The 19355-nt window shown below is 44.1% G+C and overlaps 1 protein-coding gene across 4 annotated transcripts in view; it reads left to right on the top strand.

The window, feature by feature from the left end:
• Positions 1 to 19355, top strand: part of GRIK4 (glutamate ionotropic receptor kainate type subunit 4) — a 452002-nt gene that overhangs the window by 270499 nt on the left and 162148 nt on the right. For 3 of the 4 annotated variants that reach the window (XM_061592684.1, XM_061592685.1, XM_061592686.1), the window contains one exon: positions 13326 to 13490. In XM_061592684.1, the coding sequence (XP_061448668.1) occupies positions 13326 to 13490 (165 nt within the window). Of the gene's footprint in view, positions 1 to 13325; positions 13491 to 19355 lie in introns of those variants that run through there. The other variant, XM_061592687.1, reaches the window with a different exon arrangement.

Below are 19355 nucleotides of genomic sequence, written 5' to 3'. Positions count from 1 at the left end.
CATCTTTTTTCGGAACCAGGACAATACTTGAGGCCCAGGGACTGATGGATTCCCTGATCACTCCTAATTCCAGCATATCTTCCACCTCCTTTTTGATCTCATTCAAAACTTTCCCATTCACACGGTACGGAACAGATCTGATTGGGGCATGATCTCCAGTATCAATGGAATGTATAACTATACTGGTTCGGCCAGGTTTGTTGCTAAAGAGATTCCTATAGGTTTTCAAAACTCTCAGAATCTCTTCTTTTACTTCCTCCTTCACCTCCTCTGACCATTCCACTTGATCTACCCCTCCTTTGTCTTTGCTTTCCTGTACCAAATCTAGAAGTTCAGGCCCACTTCCCTCAGGGAATAAGGTAACTTGCAACACCTTTGCATCCCTGGTATGGTAAGGCTTTAACATATTTACATGAACCACTTTGCTTTTGTTTAATTGGTCTGTGGTGATTACATACGTCACTGTGTCAAGCCTTTCTCTGATGGTATATGGTCCTTCCCAGTTAGCCTGTAATTTGTCATGTTTCCTGGGTATGAATGCCATAACCATATCTCCCACATCATACACACGTTCCCTGGCTGTTCTGTCATACCAGTAACGTTGCTTCTCCTGTGCTTGACTCAAATTCTTTTCCACCACCTCCATCATTGATGTTAATTTATTGCGGAATTCCAATACAAACCCTACTACAGATGTTTTGTACTCTCCCAGGGTTCCTTCCCATGAATTTTTTAATAGTTCCAAAGGTCCCCTCACTTTTCTAGTGAACATGAGTTCAAAGGGTGAGAAGCCTGTTGACTCCTGAGGGACTTCTCTGTATGCAAACAAGAAGCATCCCAACCATTCATCCCAGTCTTGTGGGTGAACTTGAACATAGCTTCTGATCATGCCCTTCAAAACGCCATTGAATCTCTCTGTTAACCCATTAGTGGCGGGATGGTAAGTAGTGGTCTTTAGATGTTTTAGACCACAACATTTCCACATACATTGCATCACTTCTCCCATGAATACACTGCCTTGATCCATCAGCACTTCATGAGGGAAACCCAGCCTCATAAAGATTTTTAATAAAGCCTCTGCCACTACAGGGGCTTCCACGGATCTTAGTGCTTCTGCGTCTGGGTACCTGGTGGCAAAATCCACCACCACCAATAGGTATTTCTTGCCATGCCTTGTGGGTTTGGAAAAAGGGCCCACCAAATCTATTCCCACTCTATAAAAGGGTTGTCCAATTATAGGAAGGGGCTTTAAGGGTGCCTTAGTCTTTACTCCACTTTTCCCCACCTTTTGGCATATTCCACAAGATAGACAATGTTGTTTTACATCTTTGGAGATGTTTGGCCAATAATAGTGTGCTGCCAATCTCCTCTTGGTCTTTTTTATTCCCAGATGTCCTGCACATGGGACATCGTGGGCTACCTCTAGCAATCTGGTTCTGTATTTGCTAGGTACTATTAATTGCTTCACTGGTTCACATTCATCCTTTCTCTCAGCAGGCATCCACAGTCTATATAAAATCCCATTCTCACACACAACTTGATTCCTCAGTTTGTCAGTGAAAGGAATCTGTTGGGTCAGAGCTTGTTCCTTTATCTGCTTCAAACTTATATCTTTTTGCAGCTCTTCCCTGAATTGATCTGCCTCATCATTATCAGAGACCACTTGATACAGTTTGTCTTCTTCAGCAGGCCTGCTAGTGGTTGCTATGGTGACCTGAGGCTGGTTAACATATTCCACCCTGTTTGTTTCAGCCCCCCTTAATATGGCTTCTTTTTCTCTGCCAATTTGCTGTCTGGTCACTACATAGATCTTTCCTTGGGTGCCCATTACATCTCTTCCCAGTATTACTGGTTCTTGTTGCTGGGCATTAATGCCTACTTTATATCGGCCCTCTCGGCCTCTCCAAGTCATTTCCACCAGGGCCACAGGCAAACTTTCTGGTTGACCCCTCACTCCTTGGATAGTCACAGTTTCCTGAGGTAATATTACCTCAGATTTTATTAAATCTGGCCTCAGTAATGTCTGAGCGGCACCAGTATCAAGCAATGCCCAATAATTTGCCCCTTGTACACTCACTTCCTCTCTCAGACTTGAATCAAGGTCTGTTACTTCTGTCCAGTTTATCTGGCAGAACTGAATCTTTTTCGCTGTTTCTAAAGCCTTGGGCTCTGTTTTCACTGCCCTTGTCTGAGCAGGATTACTAATGGGGTTGGCAACCTCACATTGAAAACGTAGGTGCCCCGGTCTACCACATTTGTAGCATAATTTCTCCTCACTTTTAGGGTACACAGATCCACTCTGGGGTGTCCTGTGCCCTTCAGATTTTACTGGAGGACTCACTCTCTGTGGTACCACATTCCTTCTGCCAGCGTTATATGGTCTGGGTTTAAAATCCCTTGATGTTTTCCCCACCCAGCCAGTTCTGTTGGAGGTGAAGTGATCCGCCATCTCTGCGGCCTCCTGCACCGATGTAGGGGAACGGTCTTTGACCAGGAGCCTTATTTCTGGTGGTAACTGATGGTATAATTGATCCAATATCATGAGGTTTTTCACCTCCTCCACAGACTGAGCTTTTGCACTTGTCAGCCATTTCCCAAATATGTCCATCAGTTTTGCCCCCAGCTCCACAAAAGACCTCCCTGTCTGTATCTGGCAATTTCTGAAAAGCTTTCTAAAATAATCAGGCCCCGGTCTGAATCTTTTAAACACTGCTTCTTTGAATTCAGCATAGGTGACGGGCCTGTCTGAGGGGAAATATTGGTATACCTCAGCCAATTCCCCTTTAATCAGGTTTGATAAATACTGCATGTATTTATCTTCAGGTAGCCCCCACAACTGAGCTGCTTTTTCAAAGGTGCTGAGGTAAATTTGAGGATCTTGACCAGGCTCATAGGCAGCAAAGTCCTTTGGAGTAATTTTTATTTTTGCTCCATCTCTGTCCTTTCTTGTTTCATCAGAATGAAACTTCTCTCTTTCAAATTTTAACTTTTCTACTTGTAATTCAGCATCCACTGCTCGTTGCTTCTCCCTCTCCTCAAACCCCATTCTCAACTTCTCAGTTTCCAACTCCCTCTGTTTGTCTTTTTCCTCAACCTCAAAGACCCGCTGTTTGTCTTTTTCCTCAGCCTCCATCCTCATTCTCTCAGTTTCCACCCTCAACTTCTCTCTCAAGTACTCTATATAAGCGGGATTGCTTAAATATCCTTCTGGGGTCTCTTCTCTGACAAGTTGTTTTTGCTGGGCAGTTGCAAATCCTATAAGTGCTACCCTCAATTCATCTACCCCTTTACCCTCGTGAGGTAAATTGAATGTTACGCACTTCTCCACCAGCTCCTCTCTTTTCATTTTTATATATTCAGCCATGGTGTTTGAGTTCACTCACTCTTTGCCACACACTCTTTGCCAGTCACTCTCACAAGTAATCTTGTTTTGTTATTTCTGTTTGCCACACCACTGGTAGGGATTCTCTAGTATTCGTATCTCACTGCTACAGCCAACACCTGTGACGTAGTCTCCTTTGTTCGGATCTGGATTCTCTGTTGTTCGTATCCCACCGCTACTGACACCACGTGTGGTGCGTCCTTCCCTGGCTCTCCTTGTCAGGTTCCTACCTGCGCGTGGTTACTGCCTGTCACTAGGCACCACCAGGGACTCCACCAGTCCGGACTGCTCTCTCTTATGGTTTCTCTCCCCGCTCTAGCACAGATCTCAACAGATCCCCCTGCTAGGCAACCACCAGTAACGTCCCAGTACTAGTATTCCCAGAGACTCTGAATACTGGTATTTTTATTCTCTTCACCGCTGCCACCATTTGTTACAGTTCCCCTTCAGCCTTGGTCATTACGTTACCCTCCCTTCTGGTCTGTGAAACCCCAGCCAAGGATCAGGCCTTTGGTAAACCAAATTAAGTATTTATTACAGATAACAAAGCTAACAAGATTAACAAGATTTCTTCTTAAAGCACATAAGCATATGGTTTTACTGAATACTAATCCGAACTCCACCTCCCTCCTGGCAAACAACTCTCTAAACCCCACCAAGCAACCCACTCAGTTCTCTTCTCCCCCCCCGATTCCACTCTCACTCTTCCTTTTATACATTCAGCCATTTTAAACACTCAGCCAATCATCTCGCATTCTACTGCCCATTCACTCCCCCTCCTCTTTCACTCCACTTACCATGTATCTTCTAAAACAACAACACTTACCATATATACATTAATATAGGAACATCACATAGACCCCTTACCCATGAGCTGCACAACAACTCTGAATCCATACATCCATGCTATTGTTTTTCTGCCTGGACCTGGATCTTTTGGCACCAATATTTTCAAGGACTGTAGGGGGGTATCTCCTCCTCAGACACCTCCAAATGTTCTTTAGCAGGTCACCCACCAGAGGGGGCCCCCAGGGGATCCTAAGCACTGATTCCAAGATACCCTGTCTGCTCCCCAAGGTCCTCAACCTGTGGTACCAGGTCAGGGTAGGCATGACAGCATGATCCTCTGGCCAACATTTGTGAACAATAAAAAAATGAACATTGTAAAATTCCTAGCACATTGGTTCCACCACAGAAACGCAAAAAAGTGCAGTCATAACCATTCGCTGCTTATAGCGGGACTGTGGTTGGAACTTGACTTATGTATTGATGTGCAATACAAACGTTGCAGTCATATTGGTGCTGTCAAGCATGTTCATGTTATAAATATAAATAGATGACGGTTTTATTACATCTGAGAGACTGAATATGGAAGTCCCCTTTTCTGTTGTCAAACCTGTAGGGTTTCCTAAATGGTTTTGGAAACTGGGTTTCTATTAAATAAACCTGTCTTACAGGCCTTTGCCCAGAGAAACTGCTTTCCAATTTTGTTTCAGTAAGTAATAAAAAACCTGTTCCCCACACACATACATGCAAGCACGCAAGCACGTACACGCACACACACACAATTCTACAAGATTGGTATTCAGAGGATTCTGTTTTTGTTTTTGTCCTTTGAATCCCCTTGTTAAAATGTAGCCTTTGATAGTAGACAGTAGAGTCCTTGCTGTTGGATGGTCTGTTGCAAAAGGATTAGCTGGTTCTAATGTCTCCAGATAAAGCAGATGACTGTGATACTGCTCCCTGTGTCTTCATAAAGGGCAAGAATGTTGTGCTTGCTTGTTTGTTCATTCATTAAGAAACTTGAGAGATATGCAACTTCCTGCACTGGGAATGGTAACAGCCGTGCCTTCTGTTCCCTAATGTTTCCATCTCTGCCTGCCCCCATCTCCACCAGAGCTTAACGTTTGCATCCCCTCTGGAAAGGAAATGCTGGGATTATTTTGAAACAGCATTTGAGAGACCAAAGCATGAAGTTAGTCGTGCCTAAGTGTTATGGCCCCCAACTGGGTCTTTGGACTCAAGAGTCCCTGGGCAGTAATAGCTCTGAGGAGGAGACAGACTCACTTCTTGACCATCCTAAGAGGACCCATCAGCACTAGCTCCTGCTCTGAGCCCCCTAACCCAAAAGATGTGCTTGTGGTCACTGAAGAATGGATTACTGACTCCTCTGAGGATAACGAAAGCAGAGCTTCCACTGACCAAACCGTACTGCCTAGAGAAGAAGCCAACAACTGCAGCAAAGGACAGTAGCCTTTTAACTGGCATGTCACAGCACTCCGAAGGTGAAGCTTCGGCTTGGTCCTCGAGGCTAGACTATAAAGCTCCGGCAGTTGCAGCAAGCCAGCCAAGAGAGAACTTGTCCCCACTGCTCTCAGCTACTGGAATGCTCCCTGTTAACCTGAACTTCTTGCTCCTGCATTCTGTGATCCAGCACACTTGTTTCTGTCCAGGGTCCTGACCCTTCATTCCAGCACAAAGCCAGATGAGGCAGTCGTGGGCCTACCTCCCACCATATGCATCAGCATCAGGACACTCAGAGTGCCCCTGGATTAGAAATATGTTGGGCTCAGTCAACATACTCTTGTGCACGTGGAGGTTGCCTCCCTCCTTTTCTAGCTGGTACATCTTGCTTTATGATTTCCCCCCATCGTAACATTAATATCCACATTGTTTACTGCCATGGTAGAAATTCTCGATGAAATGAGGATAAGTCTCATGATGAAGAGTTGTGCAAACATTATGAGCCAGTCAGGGATGTCTTGCAAGCAGAGGCTGTTTTCTAGAGGCCATTGCACTTTATAATAGAATCATAAAGTTGAATGAGTCTTGTAGGCCATCTAATCCAAGGATAGCCAAATGGTTGTATGGTGGACATAATGTGGACTGTAGCCCTACAGTTCACAGCTAATTGTATCAAATAGCTTTAGAGCAGCCTTTCCCAACCAGTGTGCCTCCAGATGTTGTTGGACCACAATTCCCATCTTTCCTGACCATTGGCAATGCTGGCTGAGGCTGATGGGAGTTGTGGTCCAACAACATCTGGAGGCACACTGGTTGGGAAAGGCTGCTTTAGAGTTTGTCTGTCTGTCTGTCTGTCTATCTATCTAATCTAGTCTGACTGTCTGTCTGACTGTCTGTCTAAGGAAATTTATATTGAGCCCCTCCACAGTTTAAAAACTCAGGGTGGCTCAGGACAGCATTCAGGGTGGTTTAAATAATTTAAAAATAAAACAATCATACATGATAAAATGAATTAAAGGGCAAATAATAGGACAATTGCAGCAAATAAAAACCAACTAAAATATGAGCACTGAGCATTAAAAATCCTAGCCAGGCAAATGTAAAAGCTAGTCTGATTTTTTAAAAAGTCTTAGCTAGGTGGTGGAAGACAGAGACGGAATTCCATAGTTGGGGTGTAGCCACAGATATAGGCACTCCAGTGTTGGCTGGACTGGTGGGGTGTAAGGCAGGACGCCAACTGTAGGTGGAGCCAGAGCCAATGACAGTCACAAGCACAGCCAATGGTAGGCAGAACCAACTCATTCAAGTTTTGTCCTCATCCTCTTTCCTGCTGAGTTCTATCATGATAACAGTGAGACTAAGGAGGAGGAAGCTTACAGCCAGTGCTGCCCTCAGGACTGGTTGTGAGTAGGAAGGCAGGCTGGTGGGGGGTGGCTGAGGGCAGACTGAGTTTGGCAGGGCAGTGCTCCACTCACCCTAAGGGACCAGCCTCTGCTCAATTCCATGTACAGGAGTCAACCAGACTGACAGCTAGATCTTACTTGAACACTGCTGGTTTCCTCCACCATTACGGAGGGCAGCAGGCTAGTTTAGGGGGCACAGAGAAGACTGCATGGCAGACACAATGCTGTCCTCCACTGCCATCATTCACTGCTCCTCAGCACCTGCCACCTGAGATAGTCACATCACTCTACCTAATGGTAGGGCTGGCCCTCCCATGTGTCCCGACCAATCTAGTCTCAGTCATAGTCAGGATGGAAAAAAGAGCCTTCCTACCAGATTTTAGGAAGCAGGTAGGTCAATAATTAGGGAGATGGTTGGATTTAAACCTGTTGAACAGGCTTCCCAAACCATTCCATGTGCTGCAACCATAACAGTCTCATTGTTGCATTGGTGTGCATGTGTCAAGTGAGGAATTCCAACCAAATGAACCATTTCCCCCACTGTTATCGCATCACAGAGAGGCCCAGAAAATTAAGACAAGGTTAAAGGGAAAAAATACTAGGACAAATGAGCCCACAAAGCCATTTTGTGGCTAACACAGTTCAAAGGCTTTCCCGTAAATTCAGAAGGATTAAAGACTTATTTAATGCATGTCCCTGTACTTTACTGACAAGAATAGATTAAAGTGAATTTAAATAAAGATTTTATTCGCTTCTTAATTATGCTGTTATTATGCCAGTTTTGGCAAAGTATTCCCCAGACATAAAGTTTTTTTAAATCAACCTTTTAAAACATTAAATTACCCTTTTAGTCTGCCAGTGATAATGATAAATACAGCTCAGTTCAGTCTCATTACCCACTCTGATTCACTGGGTGGATTAATATTTGGTAAAAACTAACTACCCTCACAATAATCCTGTAGATATGGGGGGAAATGGCACAAAATTACCAAATAAACCTTTGAGGAATTGGGTTTTTGAATAATGCAAAATAGGTAAATGAGGGAGTTGTGGCAATATGACTGCTAACCACTGGGTGGAACTGGAGGTGCCTTGCCATATTCCATGGACTCTACCCATGGTTGGCAAAGTACAATGGTGTCCAAACTTTCTGCATTCAACTTATCTGCCTTGCTTTCATAATGCTTTGTCCTTCTGCCATGGAATCTTTGTATGTTACAAGATGAGGCCTAGGGTGCCCATTTATTTTGCACAGGATTGTGTCTGCTGGGCATCTCAGTGTGCAACCTAGAACAATCGAGTGTATTCTTGTGACTGCATGGGAAGATTGGTGGCTGAAGGTGGGCCATAGGGATGAGTGAATCTCTCCATTTTGGCTTTTCTCCATTTCTCATTCTTCCAGTCTTAAATTCAGTTCTCTACATTTCCACATCTGTTTGCGGTCTTTTTTAAAACTGAAAATTCATCAACATTTTATTTATTTATTTTATTTATTTATTGAATTTATTAGTCGCCCATCTGACTGGCTCTCCAGCCACTCTGGGCGATGTACAACATAGGCATACAATACGTAGGCATTAAAAATCTAAAAACAATGAAGATAAAATCTAGCCCACCCCAAAGGCCTGCCTGAAGAGCCAGGTCTTCAAGGCCCGGCGGAAGCTCATCATAGAAGGGGCGTGGCGGAGATCATTTCGGAGGGAGTTCCACAGGGTGGGGGCCACTATTGAAAAAGCCCTCTCTCTAGTCCTCACATTTCAAGCACATTTCTCCTAGTAGACTCATGTTTGTATACAAATTTACCTAATATACACATTTTGGCACTGTCCCCCCCAAAACAATGCATTTTTGTATGTTATTTTAATAGATGCATTTTTAATGCATACACTTTACTCCAGTGTATGCATTTTTGTCCACATTGCTTCACTGGAGAACTGCATTGTAAAATTTCGATTTTCAAAAGATGGCCACATTTTGGTTCTGGTATTGTTTTGGAAAGTGTAAATTAGGTAAGTTTGCCTTGAAATGTGAACTGAATCTAAATTCTCCCTCAACCCTGATGCGCCTACTGACTTTCATTCTCATTGAGCAAAATTGCCCAGTTTGGTTAGACCCTCTGCAATCCCATGGGTGGGCTCTTTGGCATCCCTCAGGTGGTGACAGCAGCTGATCCTTCAAACAGTGGCACACATGCGCACGTCCTCCTGGTAGACTAGGCTGTGGGGATGGCAGCATCTCCCAAGCCCTTCCCTCGAGGGAGATGTCCGCGGTGGCAGCAAAGACACTGCTGCCTGCCAGTGTAAGACCCCACAATGCCACTAGGGCCCTGATGTCCTGTTGCTCTGTGCATTTGGCTGTGGTTAAAGTTACAGGAACAGGCCTGCAAAACTGTACAGCACTGCTAGTGTGGGCACATCACTCAGTTGCTACCTTTTGATGGTTTGTGCCTTTAACAGAAATCAACAGGCAACCTCTCCCCCCCCTCCACATGCGCATGCACACATGCACACAGACTTCCTCTCTGTGCTTGGAGAAGCTTTGTCTGTTGATTTCTGCTGCTGTGAAATGTACAGGACCTGCGTCCATTACGAAAAGGTGGCAGTGCTACTTGCCCTTCTCCCCGGCCCTTTCTTTCATTTTCGTATTAAATGTAGTCTCCATGCTTGTTAACTTTTTAAAAGCCAGAGATCTACACTCTTGGCCTTAGAGAAAAGCTCAGCCTTTCTCAATTTCATAATGAGCCAAAGATTAACTGCATATGCTTTGCACTTAACGAGAGTACTTGTGTGTAAGCGGAGCAGAAAAGACAGTGTTGCCTCCAGGATTGAGGAAGCTTGCCAAGGCATCTGTGTGGAGGAGCCATCCTGTATCCTTAGCTTATTCTGGTCAGATTTAAACAATTTTTTAAATTTTATGTTTAAAAAGTCAAATAAGGTTAGGAAGCTGTGGAATCACCTGGCCTGTTGCTCCACAGGAATTTTTTTATGGTCAGAACAAAAGTTGAGCCCTGTCGGATCAGGCCAGTGGCACATTTAGTCCAGCATCCTGTTCTCACAGTGGCCAACCAGAAGCCTCCTACTATGGGAATCCTGCAAGCAGAACCTGATAGTAACAGCATCCTCCCCACTTGTGATTCCCAGCAACTGGCATTGTGAGGCATATTTGCCTCCAACAGTGTGGGGAGAACATAGCCATCATGGCTAGTAGCCATTGTTAGCCTTCTCCTCCATGAATTTGTCCAATCCAGAATGTCTGTGACTGGAGGGTTGGTTCATGCATCACTCGAAAGCTCTAATTGGCCTATGCCCTGTATACCTGAAAGGGCATCACCTCTCACATATTACTTTTCAAATGTGAGATTCAAGGAGACTCAGAGCAGGGCCTTCTTGGTAGCTGCACCAACTCTTCGGAGTTCCCTGCTCAGGAAACTCTGCATTACATCGTTCTTTATTCCATGAAGGATTTGGCAGACCCCCTTAGGCCTCATTGCCCCTTGATATCTCAGACACAATCTCTTCCCCGCAGCAAGTGATAATATATCACTTATTTCTAAATGTGGCACTTCATACACTGTAAACTGATGAACAATAAAGGATATGGGAAGACAGCAAAGTTTTATCTGCAAGACTATAAGCAGCGTTATATTTTAATTCCTTCTGATGAAACCAAGAGGACTAGAAACTTTACCAAAGCTGCTTAGAATTACAGATTCTGATGCCATTGCTGCTTCATAGGAGGTCTAACAAATTATTCAAAGGGAATACAATTTTCTCACGGTCTGAGACCTAGGCCTAAACAACATGTAATGTTGCTTGTAAACTTAGCTGCTATTATTTTGGACAAAAAGCAGTCACAGGGAAGTGGCACAGTTCAGGCAGTATCTATCTATCTATCTATCTATCTATCTATCTGTCTGTCTATCTATCTATCTATCTATCTATCTATCTATCTATCTATCTATCTATCTATCTATCTATCTATCTATCTATCTATCTATCTATCTATTTGGGAAGTGTGCCGTACTTATCACCTCTTCTTGGATTCATCCCCAAATGCTACAGACTCACATTTACCTCACAAGCACAGGTTGAAAACCCCAAGGGGAGAAGCTAGAAAGAAAGGGTTAAGCACTGTTCTCACACACATACGCAGACCCCTCTGTTGCAAAATGATCCCGCAAGAGCACTTTGCAAAATCATACGGCTGCAAAGTAACATGGAATTTTGTTTTCGAAGCCATGGCAACACAATAACTTTTGACTACGTTTTTAAAAAAAATTACATGGCATGCCGAGAGGAATTTTTTGTGTATATTAGAATGGGTTTGAGCTTTTGTCATTAGGAGCTAGCAGAAAGCTGTGAATTCTTGTGCTGCGTTTGCTTAAAACGCTTTGCGAGCACGCTGGTGGCTCCAAAGCCAGTCTTCTGTGATATTGGAGCCAAGTTTGGGAGAGTGGATGTGCATGAATAGCTGCTCGGGAAACAGAGTGTGCATTATCTGTCTCATTTATCTTGCCGTCTCTCAGTCTGTGCACGCGGATGCTGTTAAATTTAATGGGTGAGATGTGCATACTTGCAGGGAAAAGACACCCTGTTATACCACCAGCACTGGTTTCCTGGTTGCGTTTATTCCTTCATGCGGAATGCCAAAATTCGTTTTCTCCAAAGCTGCAGCTATCAAGCAGAACTTGGGTGTTGGAACCAGTCGCTGGCTGATGCTTCCCTGCAAAATGTTGAAAGAGTTCAAAGCTCCATCCCGTGGCCCACCCAACTCCATGCACCACACAACCCTGTCTGCTCAGGTCTCCCCACATGCACGCTCCATTGTGTGAGCATGCTGTCAGTCAGCATCTGTAAGGGACAAAGATTGCTTCTCTGGTTGCTCATTTCGGCAGAAACATTCAAAATGTTCAGTGTTTTTAGAAAGTCAGTTAGCTGCAGCTATAAAGTGACATGTCTCAACAACAATGCTGAGGTTATTTTTGTATTGCACTGAAAAACTCTATGGTTGTACAGCCTAGAATAAACACAAATGTATGTTGCTTGATTTTTCTATGCAATCCCAGGTTTGACCTCCAGGACCTTCTCTTCCCTCACTAATACTAGGACCTTAAGCCTTTTCAGATGATACTTCTTCCCCCTGGGAGGAGGGGGAGTTTGGGAACAGTCCTTAGGAAAGGAATTCATAATCTCTTCCCCACTCTTCTAAGCTTATGGGAGTAGTGAATGAATGATGGAGGAAGGCAGCTTTCTTGCAGGGTCTGTCTCACAGAGTCAGATAGACTAAAAGGGAAGGCACCAACTGGGCGGCCAAGGCCCACATAACTGCCCTTGGCCATTGTGGTTGTGGCATTCACACACTTCAGAAGTTGGACTGTGTGGAAGCAGTTTCTGTGTGTGAAGGATCTCCTAAAGTTGGCTGGTTATTGCATTGAAAAGGACGGACCATCGTTTGCATGCAGAAGTAGTTTCTATGTGGCTGGGTGGGTGTGAAGGATCTCCTAAATTTGACTGGCTATTTCAAATGAAAGATGATACTGAACCAGATGGACCAATGGTCTGACTTGGTATCAGGCAGCTTCCCTATGATATGACAACTCACAGAGTGCCTTCTACCAACTCTGGTTGGTGGCCCAGCAACGCCCCTATCTGGACAGGGATAACCTGGCTTCAGTTGTCCATGCTGTGGTAACCTCCGATGTCCGATGATCATGATATCGATTACTAATACCCTCTTACAAGCATTTCTGGCTGAGACTAACGTATGTATCCAGACATTCAGTAATTGCCCCTGATGAAGGCTGTATATTGTTAGCTGAAACGCGTTGGGCTTTGTACAAGATCATTTTAAAAATACACGCCCCTCATTAAACTTTTGGTATTTTCCTATCTACGTTTTTCTTTTTGTTGTTCTGGGGCACCCCCCCCTTCTATTCCCCTAAAATTGAACAGTCAAGAGCAACATCTTTTATTAACTAGACTTGACAAACGGTGCTGCAGACTCCTTTCTGGCACATCATTGAACACTGAAGATTCACGATAAACTTCTTTTCTTTGTAAGAAAAAAAAATCGACAAGCAGTCAAAACACAGCATTTCTTTCTCTCCTGCTGCAATGCACACATTTGTGTGGGCAGATTGGATTTTTATATGGCCTCCTTTGAAAGTAGCCTTCCTGTTTAGGCCAGAGCAAAAACTCCTCTAACTTTCCTATCTTCAAACACGTGGCTCCTGATTCAGTTACATTTCGCTCCTAAGTTTGTGCCCTCCCCCTCTCACCTTTCTTCTGCTTTTTCAGCCGCCATTTTGGACGACCCGATGGAGTGCAGCAGAGGCGAACGGCTGTCTATCACTCTGGCCAAGAATCGGATCAACCGAGCTCCGGAGCGGGCAGGGAAAGCCAAAGTGGAGGTGGACATTTTCGAACTGCTGAGAGACAGCGAGTATGAGACAGCTGAGACCAGTACGTACATCTCAGGGGACTGGGGTTTGTGAGCAGCATTCAATTTCTAGGAATTAATAAGAATGATAACGCTAGCGCTTGTCTTGTCTGTCTATTGGAAGCGCCAGCGTCTGAACTAGAAAGCCTCTCTCTGGCCCCTTGTGCGTGAAGTCTCCCTAGCCTCTTGCAGCTGCCTTGTTGCTCTTGCAGTTGTTCTTATCCTGCTTTCTTCAGGGGACTCAGAGTGATATTCGTGGTTCTTCTCCCCAATCCTTTCCCATTTTATCTTCACAACATCCCTGTGAGATACGTTAGCCTAAGAGATATTGATTGGTCCAAGGTCACCAGTGAGCTTCACAGCAGAGTACAGATTTGAACACTGCACCGCCCTGGCTCTCTGTTCTTAAACTGATTTTGTCTGGAAAAGGGATCAGGATTTCACTGCCTCTGTGCATTGATGAGAGTGTCCAGAGCCTCTGTGCCTACAGCCTGTGCGTGCAATCTTGAAAAGAGCAAGGTTTTAAATTGTGGAATGTTTGTGCCTTGTTTATAGAACGCCTGCACTGCACATGCTCCGGACTACTTACCTTATCCTTTCCATATGTCCTGGGAGTGAGCCCTGGCATTGAAAACAGATGCCAGGGCTGAATTCTGGCAATCACTGACACAAATAAAGCCCTGTGAGTTGTTGTGATGTATCTTGCGGTTCAGCTCAATAAAATTATCATATTTATATTTATAACCCACCCTTCGTCCCAAAGGTGTCCAGGGCAGCAAGCACATGAAGCAATTAAAATGTAAAAAAAAATTGATAATAATTCCAGTACAGATGCAGACTGAGAAAGAGTTCTACTTAAAAAGGCTTGTTGGAAAAGGAAGGTCTTCAGTAGGCACCAAAGAGACAACAGAGACGGCACCTGTCCAATATTTAATGGGAGGGAATTCCAAAGGGTAGGTGGTACCGTGATGCTGAAGGCCTGATGCCTATATTGTATGGAACTGATCTCCTGATAAGATGGTGTCTTCAGGAGGCCCTCTCCTGCAGAACACGATTGACTGGGTATATGATGAGATGGAGAAGTACCACTAACCTGTTAAGGACCACTGGCAAGGATGCTTTTGTTAACCTATGGAATTTGTTACCATGGGATGTTCTTGGAAGTTGTTTAAAAACACTATATTAGAAGCTCAACTGGAGTGCATACCGCAGATCAGAAAAGGTACCACCAGGGCCAAGAAGATGCCAGCATGGTTAACGAGCAAAGTCAAGGAAGCTCTTAGAGGCAAAAAGTCTTCCTTCAAAAAATGGAAGTCTTGTCCGAATGAAGAAAATAAAAAAGAACACAAACTCTGGCAAAAGAAATGCAAGAAGACAATAAGGGATGCTAAAAAAGAATTTGAGGAGCACATTGCTAAGAACATAAAAACCAACAACAAAAAATTCTATAAATACATTCAAAGCAGGAGACCATCTAGGGAGACAATTGGACCCTTGGATGATAAGGGAGTCAAAGGTGTACTAAAGAACGATAAGGAGATTGCAGAGAAGCTAAATGAATTCTTTGCATCTGTCTTCACAGTGGAAGATATAGGGCAGATCCCTGAACCTGAACTAACATTTGCAGGAAGGGATTCTGAGGAACTGAGACAAATAGTGGTAACGAGAGAGGAAGTTCTAAGCTTAATGGACAATATAAAAACTGACAAATCACCGGGCCCGGATGGCATCCACCCGAGAGTTCTCAAAGAACTCAAATGTGAAATTGCTGATCTGCTAACTAAAATATGTAACTTGTCCCTTGGGTCCTCCTCCGTGCCTGAGGACTGGAAAGTGGCCAATGTAACGCCAATCTTCAAAAAGGGATCCAGAGGGGATCCCGGAAATTACAGGCCAGTTAGCTTAACTTCTGTCCCTGGAAAACTGGTAGAAAGTATTATTAAAGCTAGATTAACTAAGCACATAGAAGAACAAGCCTTGCTGAAGCAGAGCCAGCATGGCTTCTGCAAGGGAAAGTCCTGTCTCAGTAACCTATTAGAATTCTTTGAGAGTGTCAACAAGCATATAGATAGAGGTGATCCAGTGGACATAGTGTACTTAGACTTTCAAAAAGCATTTGACAAGGTACCTCACCAAAGGCTTCTGAGGAAGCTTAGCAGTCATGGAATAAGAGGAGAGGTCCTCTTGTGGATAAGGAATTGGTTAAGAAGCAGAAAGCAGAGAGTAGGAATAAACGGACAGTTCTCCCAATGGAGGGCTGTAGAAAGTGGAGTCCCTCAAGGATCGGTATTGGGACCTGTACTTTTCAACTTGTTCATTAATGACCTAGAATTAGGAGTGAGCAGTGAAGTGGCCAAGTTTGCTGACGACACTAAATTGTTCAGGGTTGTTAAAACAAAAAAGGGATTGCGAAGAGCTCCAAAAAGACCTCTCCAAACTGAGTGAATGGGCGGAAAAATGGCAAATGCAATTCAATATAAACAAGTGTAAAATTATGCATATTGGAGCAAAAAATCTTAATTTCACATATACGCTCATGGGGTCTGAACTGGCGGTGACCGACCAGGAGAGAGACCTCGGGGTTGTAGTGGACAGCACGATGAAAATGTCGACCCAGTGTGCGGCAGCTGTGAAAAAGGCAAATTCCATGCTAGCGATAATTAGGAAAGGTATTGAAAATAAAACAGCCGATATCATAATGCCATTGTATAAATCTATGGTGCGGCCGCATTTGGAATACTGTGTACAGTTCTGGTCGCCTCATCTCAAAAAGGATATTCTAGAGTTGGAAAAGGTTCAGAAGAGGGCAACCAGAATGATCAAGGGGATGGAGCGACTCCCTTACGAGGAAAGGTTGCAGCATTTGGGGCTTTTTAGTTTAGAGAAAAGGCGGGTCAGAGGAGACATGATAGAAGTGTATAAAATTATGCATGGCATTGAGAAAGTGGATAGAGAAAAGTTCTTCTCCCTCTCTCATAATACTAGAACTCGTGGACATTCAAAGAAGCTGAATGTTGGAAGATTCAGGACAGACAAAAGGAAGTACTTCTTTACTCAGCGCATAGTTAAACTATGGAATTTGCTCCCACAAGATGCAGTAATGGCCACCAGCTTGGATGGCTTTAAAAGAAGATTAGACAAATTCATGGAGGACAGGGCTATCAATGGCTACTAGCCATGATGGCTGTGCTCTGCCACCCTAGTCAGAGGCAGCATGCTTCTGAAAACCAGTTGCCGGAAGCCTCAGGAGGGGAGAGTGTTCTTGCACTCGGGTCCTGCTTGCGGGCTTCCCCCAGGCACCTGGTTGGCCACTGTGAGAACAGGATGCTGGACTAGATGGGCCACTGGCCTGATCCAGCAGGCTCTTCTTATGTTCTTATGTTCTTATGATAGCCACTTTTGGTCTCCCCCCCCCAAAAAAACATTAAATAAATACACAGAAGTCATGTGGCAGCCTAGCTGTGCCATTTCCCTGGTCGGAGGTGGTATACAAGTGACTATCAGACACAGCTACTATTGCTGCTATGCTGTACGTGCCTGTGAACCTTCCTGAATCATCCAGGAGACAATTGCTGGTGAATGGAACAGCCAACAGAAGACAGCAGCATGTCAACCAGCAGAGGCGATGCTGATCTGAATTCATCATAAGCCTCACCCAGCCCAGCAATTCTTTACATAGCGGATGTCCCCAGCAGGGCTGTCAGTTTTGGTTCTCTCAGTTCCTCATATTTCCCATCTTAAATTCAATTCTCTACATCTCTGCAGCAATTTGCAATTTTATTTTATTTTTTAAAAAAATGCTCATGAAAGTTCTTCAGCATTTTCATGCGAATTTCATCTAATGAACACATTTCTGTAGGCAGTTTTGACTAACGCACACATTTTTGCAAGCCATTTCCTGTCATATAATGCATTTTTGCATATTTTCACTCATATATTCATTTGTATGCACACTTTCCCCTGATATATGCATTTTTAGAATCACAGTTTGGTTGGCAAACTGCATTGCAAAACTTGAATAAGTGCACATTTCGAAAGATGCCTGTGTGTCAGTTCTCATGCTGTTTTGGAACGTGTGAATTTATGTACTTTAGTGACATCTTTGCGCACCCCAGACTTTGGAGAGGCAGCATTAATATTTCCACTCACCAAGCAGAAGAACACTTGAGAGGTGAGGAAATGGATTTAAGCAAGATTCCCAGCCAGTCCTCTACCTCCCCACCCCACCCCACCCCTTTTTTAGGTGATCCAAGAAATAGGCTACACATATTTAAGGATTTGTTAGTTCTCTGGATTTGCCTGACTTCTCACCTTTGGTTCTGTGCAACTGCTTGTTATGGCATATAATATGAATAGAAGCCATTGAGATGCTTCAACCTATGGCTATGAGGCTTTCAGACATCTCTTTAACACCATTGTCAGGTTTCAGGCATTTGGAATTACTCCTAAGTATCACTGTTAGCTGGTTGAACCTCATATTTGCACAATTGCACGCATCCAGAGTGATGACATTATGCATTCCATGTTTTTAGCATTTAAAAGAGGCTTAGAGGAAGGCAATGGTAAACCCCCTCTGAATACCACGTACCATGAAAACCCTATTCATAGGTCGCCGTAATTCAGGATCGACTTGAAGGCAGTCCATCCATCCATCCTATGAGACACTCACTCATCCTTTCCCTCATCTGCTCCCCTCTTCTTCCCTTCCTCCATTTCTTTCCTGCTCTCCTCTTTTTTCCTTATTAAAATTTCAAAGATAATACATGGATCCAGAAAGACTTCCCTCAGTGAAAGGAGGGGGGGCAGGAAACAAGGAAGAAAAGAACTCTTGCACCGTCTGTTCCAAAATAAAATAATTGGGATGGAATTCTTATCCAGTAAACTTGTTTTTCCCATCCCACCTCATAACTTTAAACAACATGTTAATTTATTTTACCATTCCTATAATATCCGAAACTCCTCTGAACCATTCTTTATGGACATGTGAGATGTTTCAGTGGAGGGCTGAGCTGGAGCTCAGCTAAACTAGACCAGTATAATTGACTGCCTATTATTTGATTGTTGTCAAATATTGTCAGCTGTTCTCAGTAGTGTAGTGGCAAATTCAGAAACGCGGGGTCCCTTCATGTTAGTCACAGCCATGCCCCCTCCCCCTTTTTTGCTGCTGAGTTGAGAATGAGATCCTTGTTAATACCTTCTCCCACAACAGCAGATATCCCTAAGGAGCTAATAAACATAAAGGGGAGAGTGTTAGCTACTGAGAAGAGTCTTCTCAGTGGCTGACTCACCTCCTTTCACTCTCATTGGCTCCAATCAGCAGGAAAGGACAAGGAAGCATGTTGGAAGACTGTTCTCAGTGGCTAACAAGCACATTTTTCATGTTAATTGGCTCACAGGATGCTGGAGACTTAGGGACGCTGCTGGGATGCCGCTCCCCCAAACATAAAGGGTCTAAGACACAGACACACAAGACACCCCGGATGACTACACCCCTGGCTGTTCTGTGGTGTCAAGAATGCTGAAGTTACATTTTTCAGTTGCAGTGTGGTGTTTGCTGATATCAGTGGCAAGTGTATGAGTCCATTGCAAACAAGCCTTGCAATAGTCATTCATGCCTCCGCCCCCCCCACTCCTCACTGAGGGGTAGGCACTGAAGGAACGTCTGCCCTCCCCTCCCAATTAAGCTACATGGCATAACTCCTTCTGTGGTCTGTGGGCTGTATAACAGTAGGCATCTCTGAACAGGAAGAAGCAGCAAGAAACAAACACACTGAGATCACCATTGCCTTGGAGGTCAGAACTACCTTTGAATCAACTGTGTTTCCTTTAGAAAGAAGGACTTTTCCACAGCCTGGCATACTGCTCTATAACGCTACTCAGAGAGACCG

Source organism: Rhineura floridana, chromosome 12 (assembly GCF_030035675.1).
Source record: "Rhineura floridana isolate rRhiFlo1 chromosome 12, rRhiFlo1.hap2, whole genome shotgun sequence".
NCBI classification, from domain to species: Eukaryota; Metazoa; Chordata; class Lepidosauria; order Squamata; family Rhineuridae; genus Rhineura; species Rhineura floridana.
The sequence above is the reverse complement of the archived record's forward strand: the minus strand, read 5'-3'. Positions and strand labels throughout refer to the sequence as shown.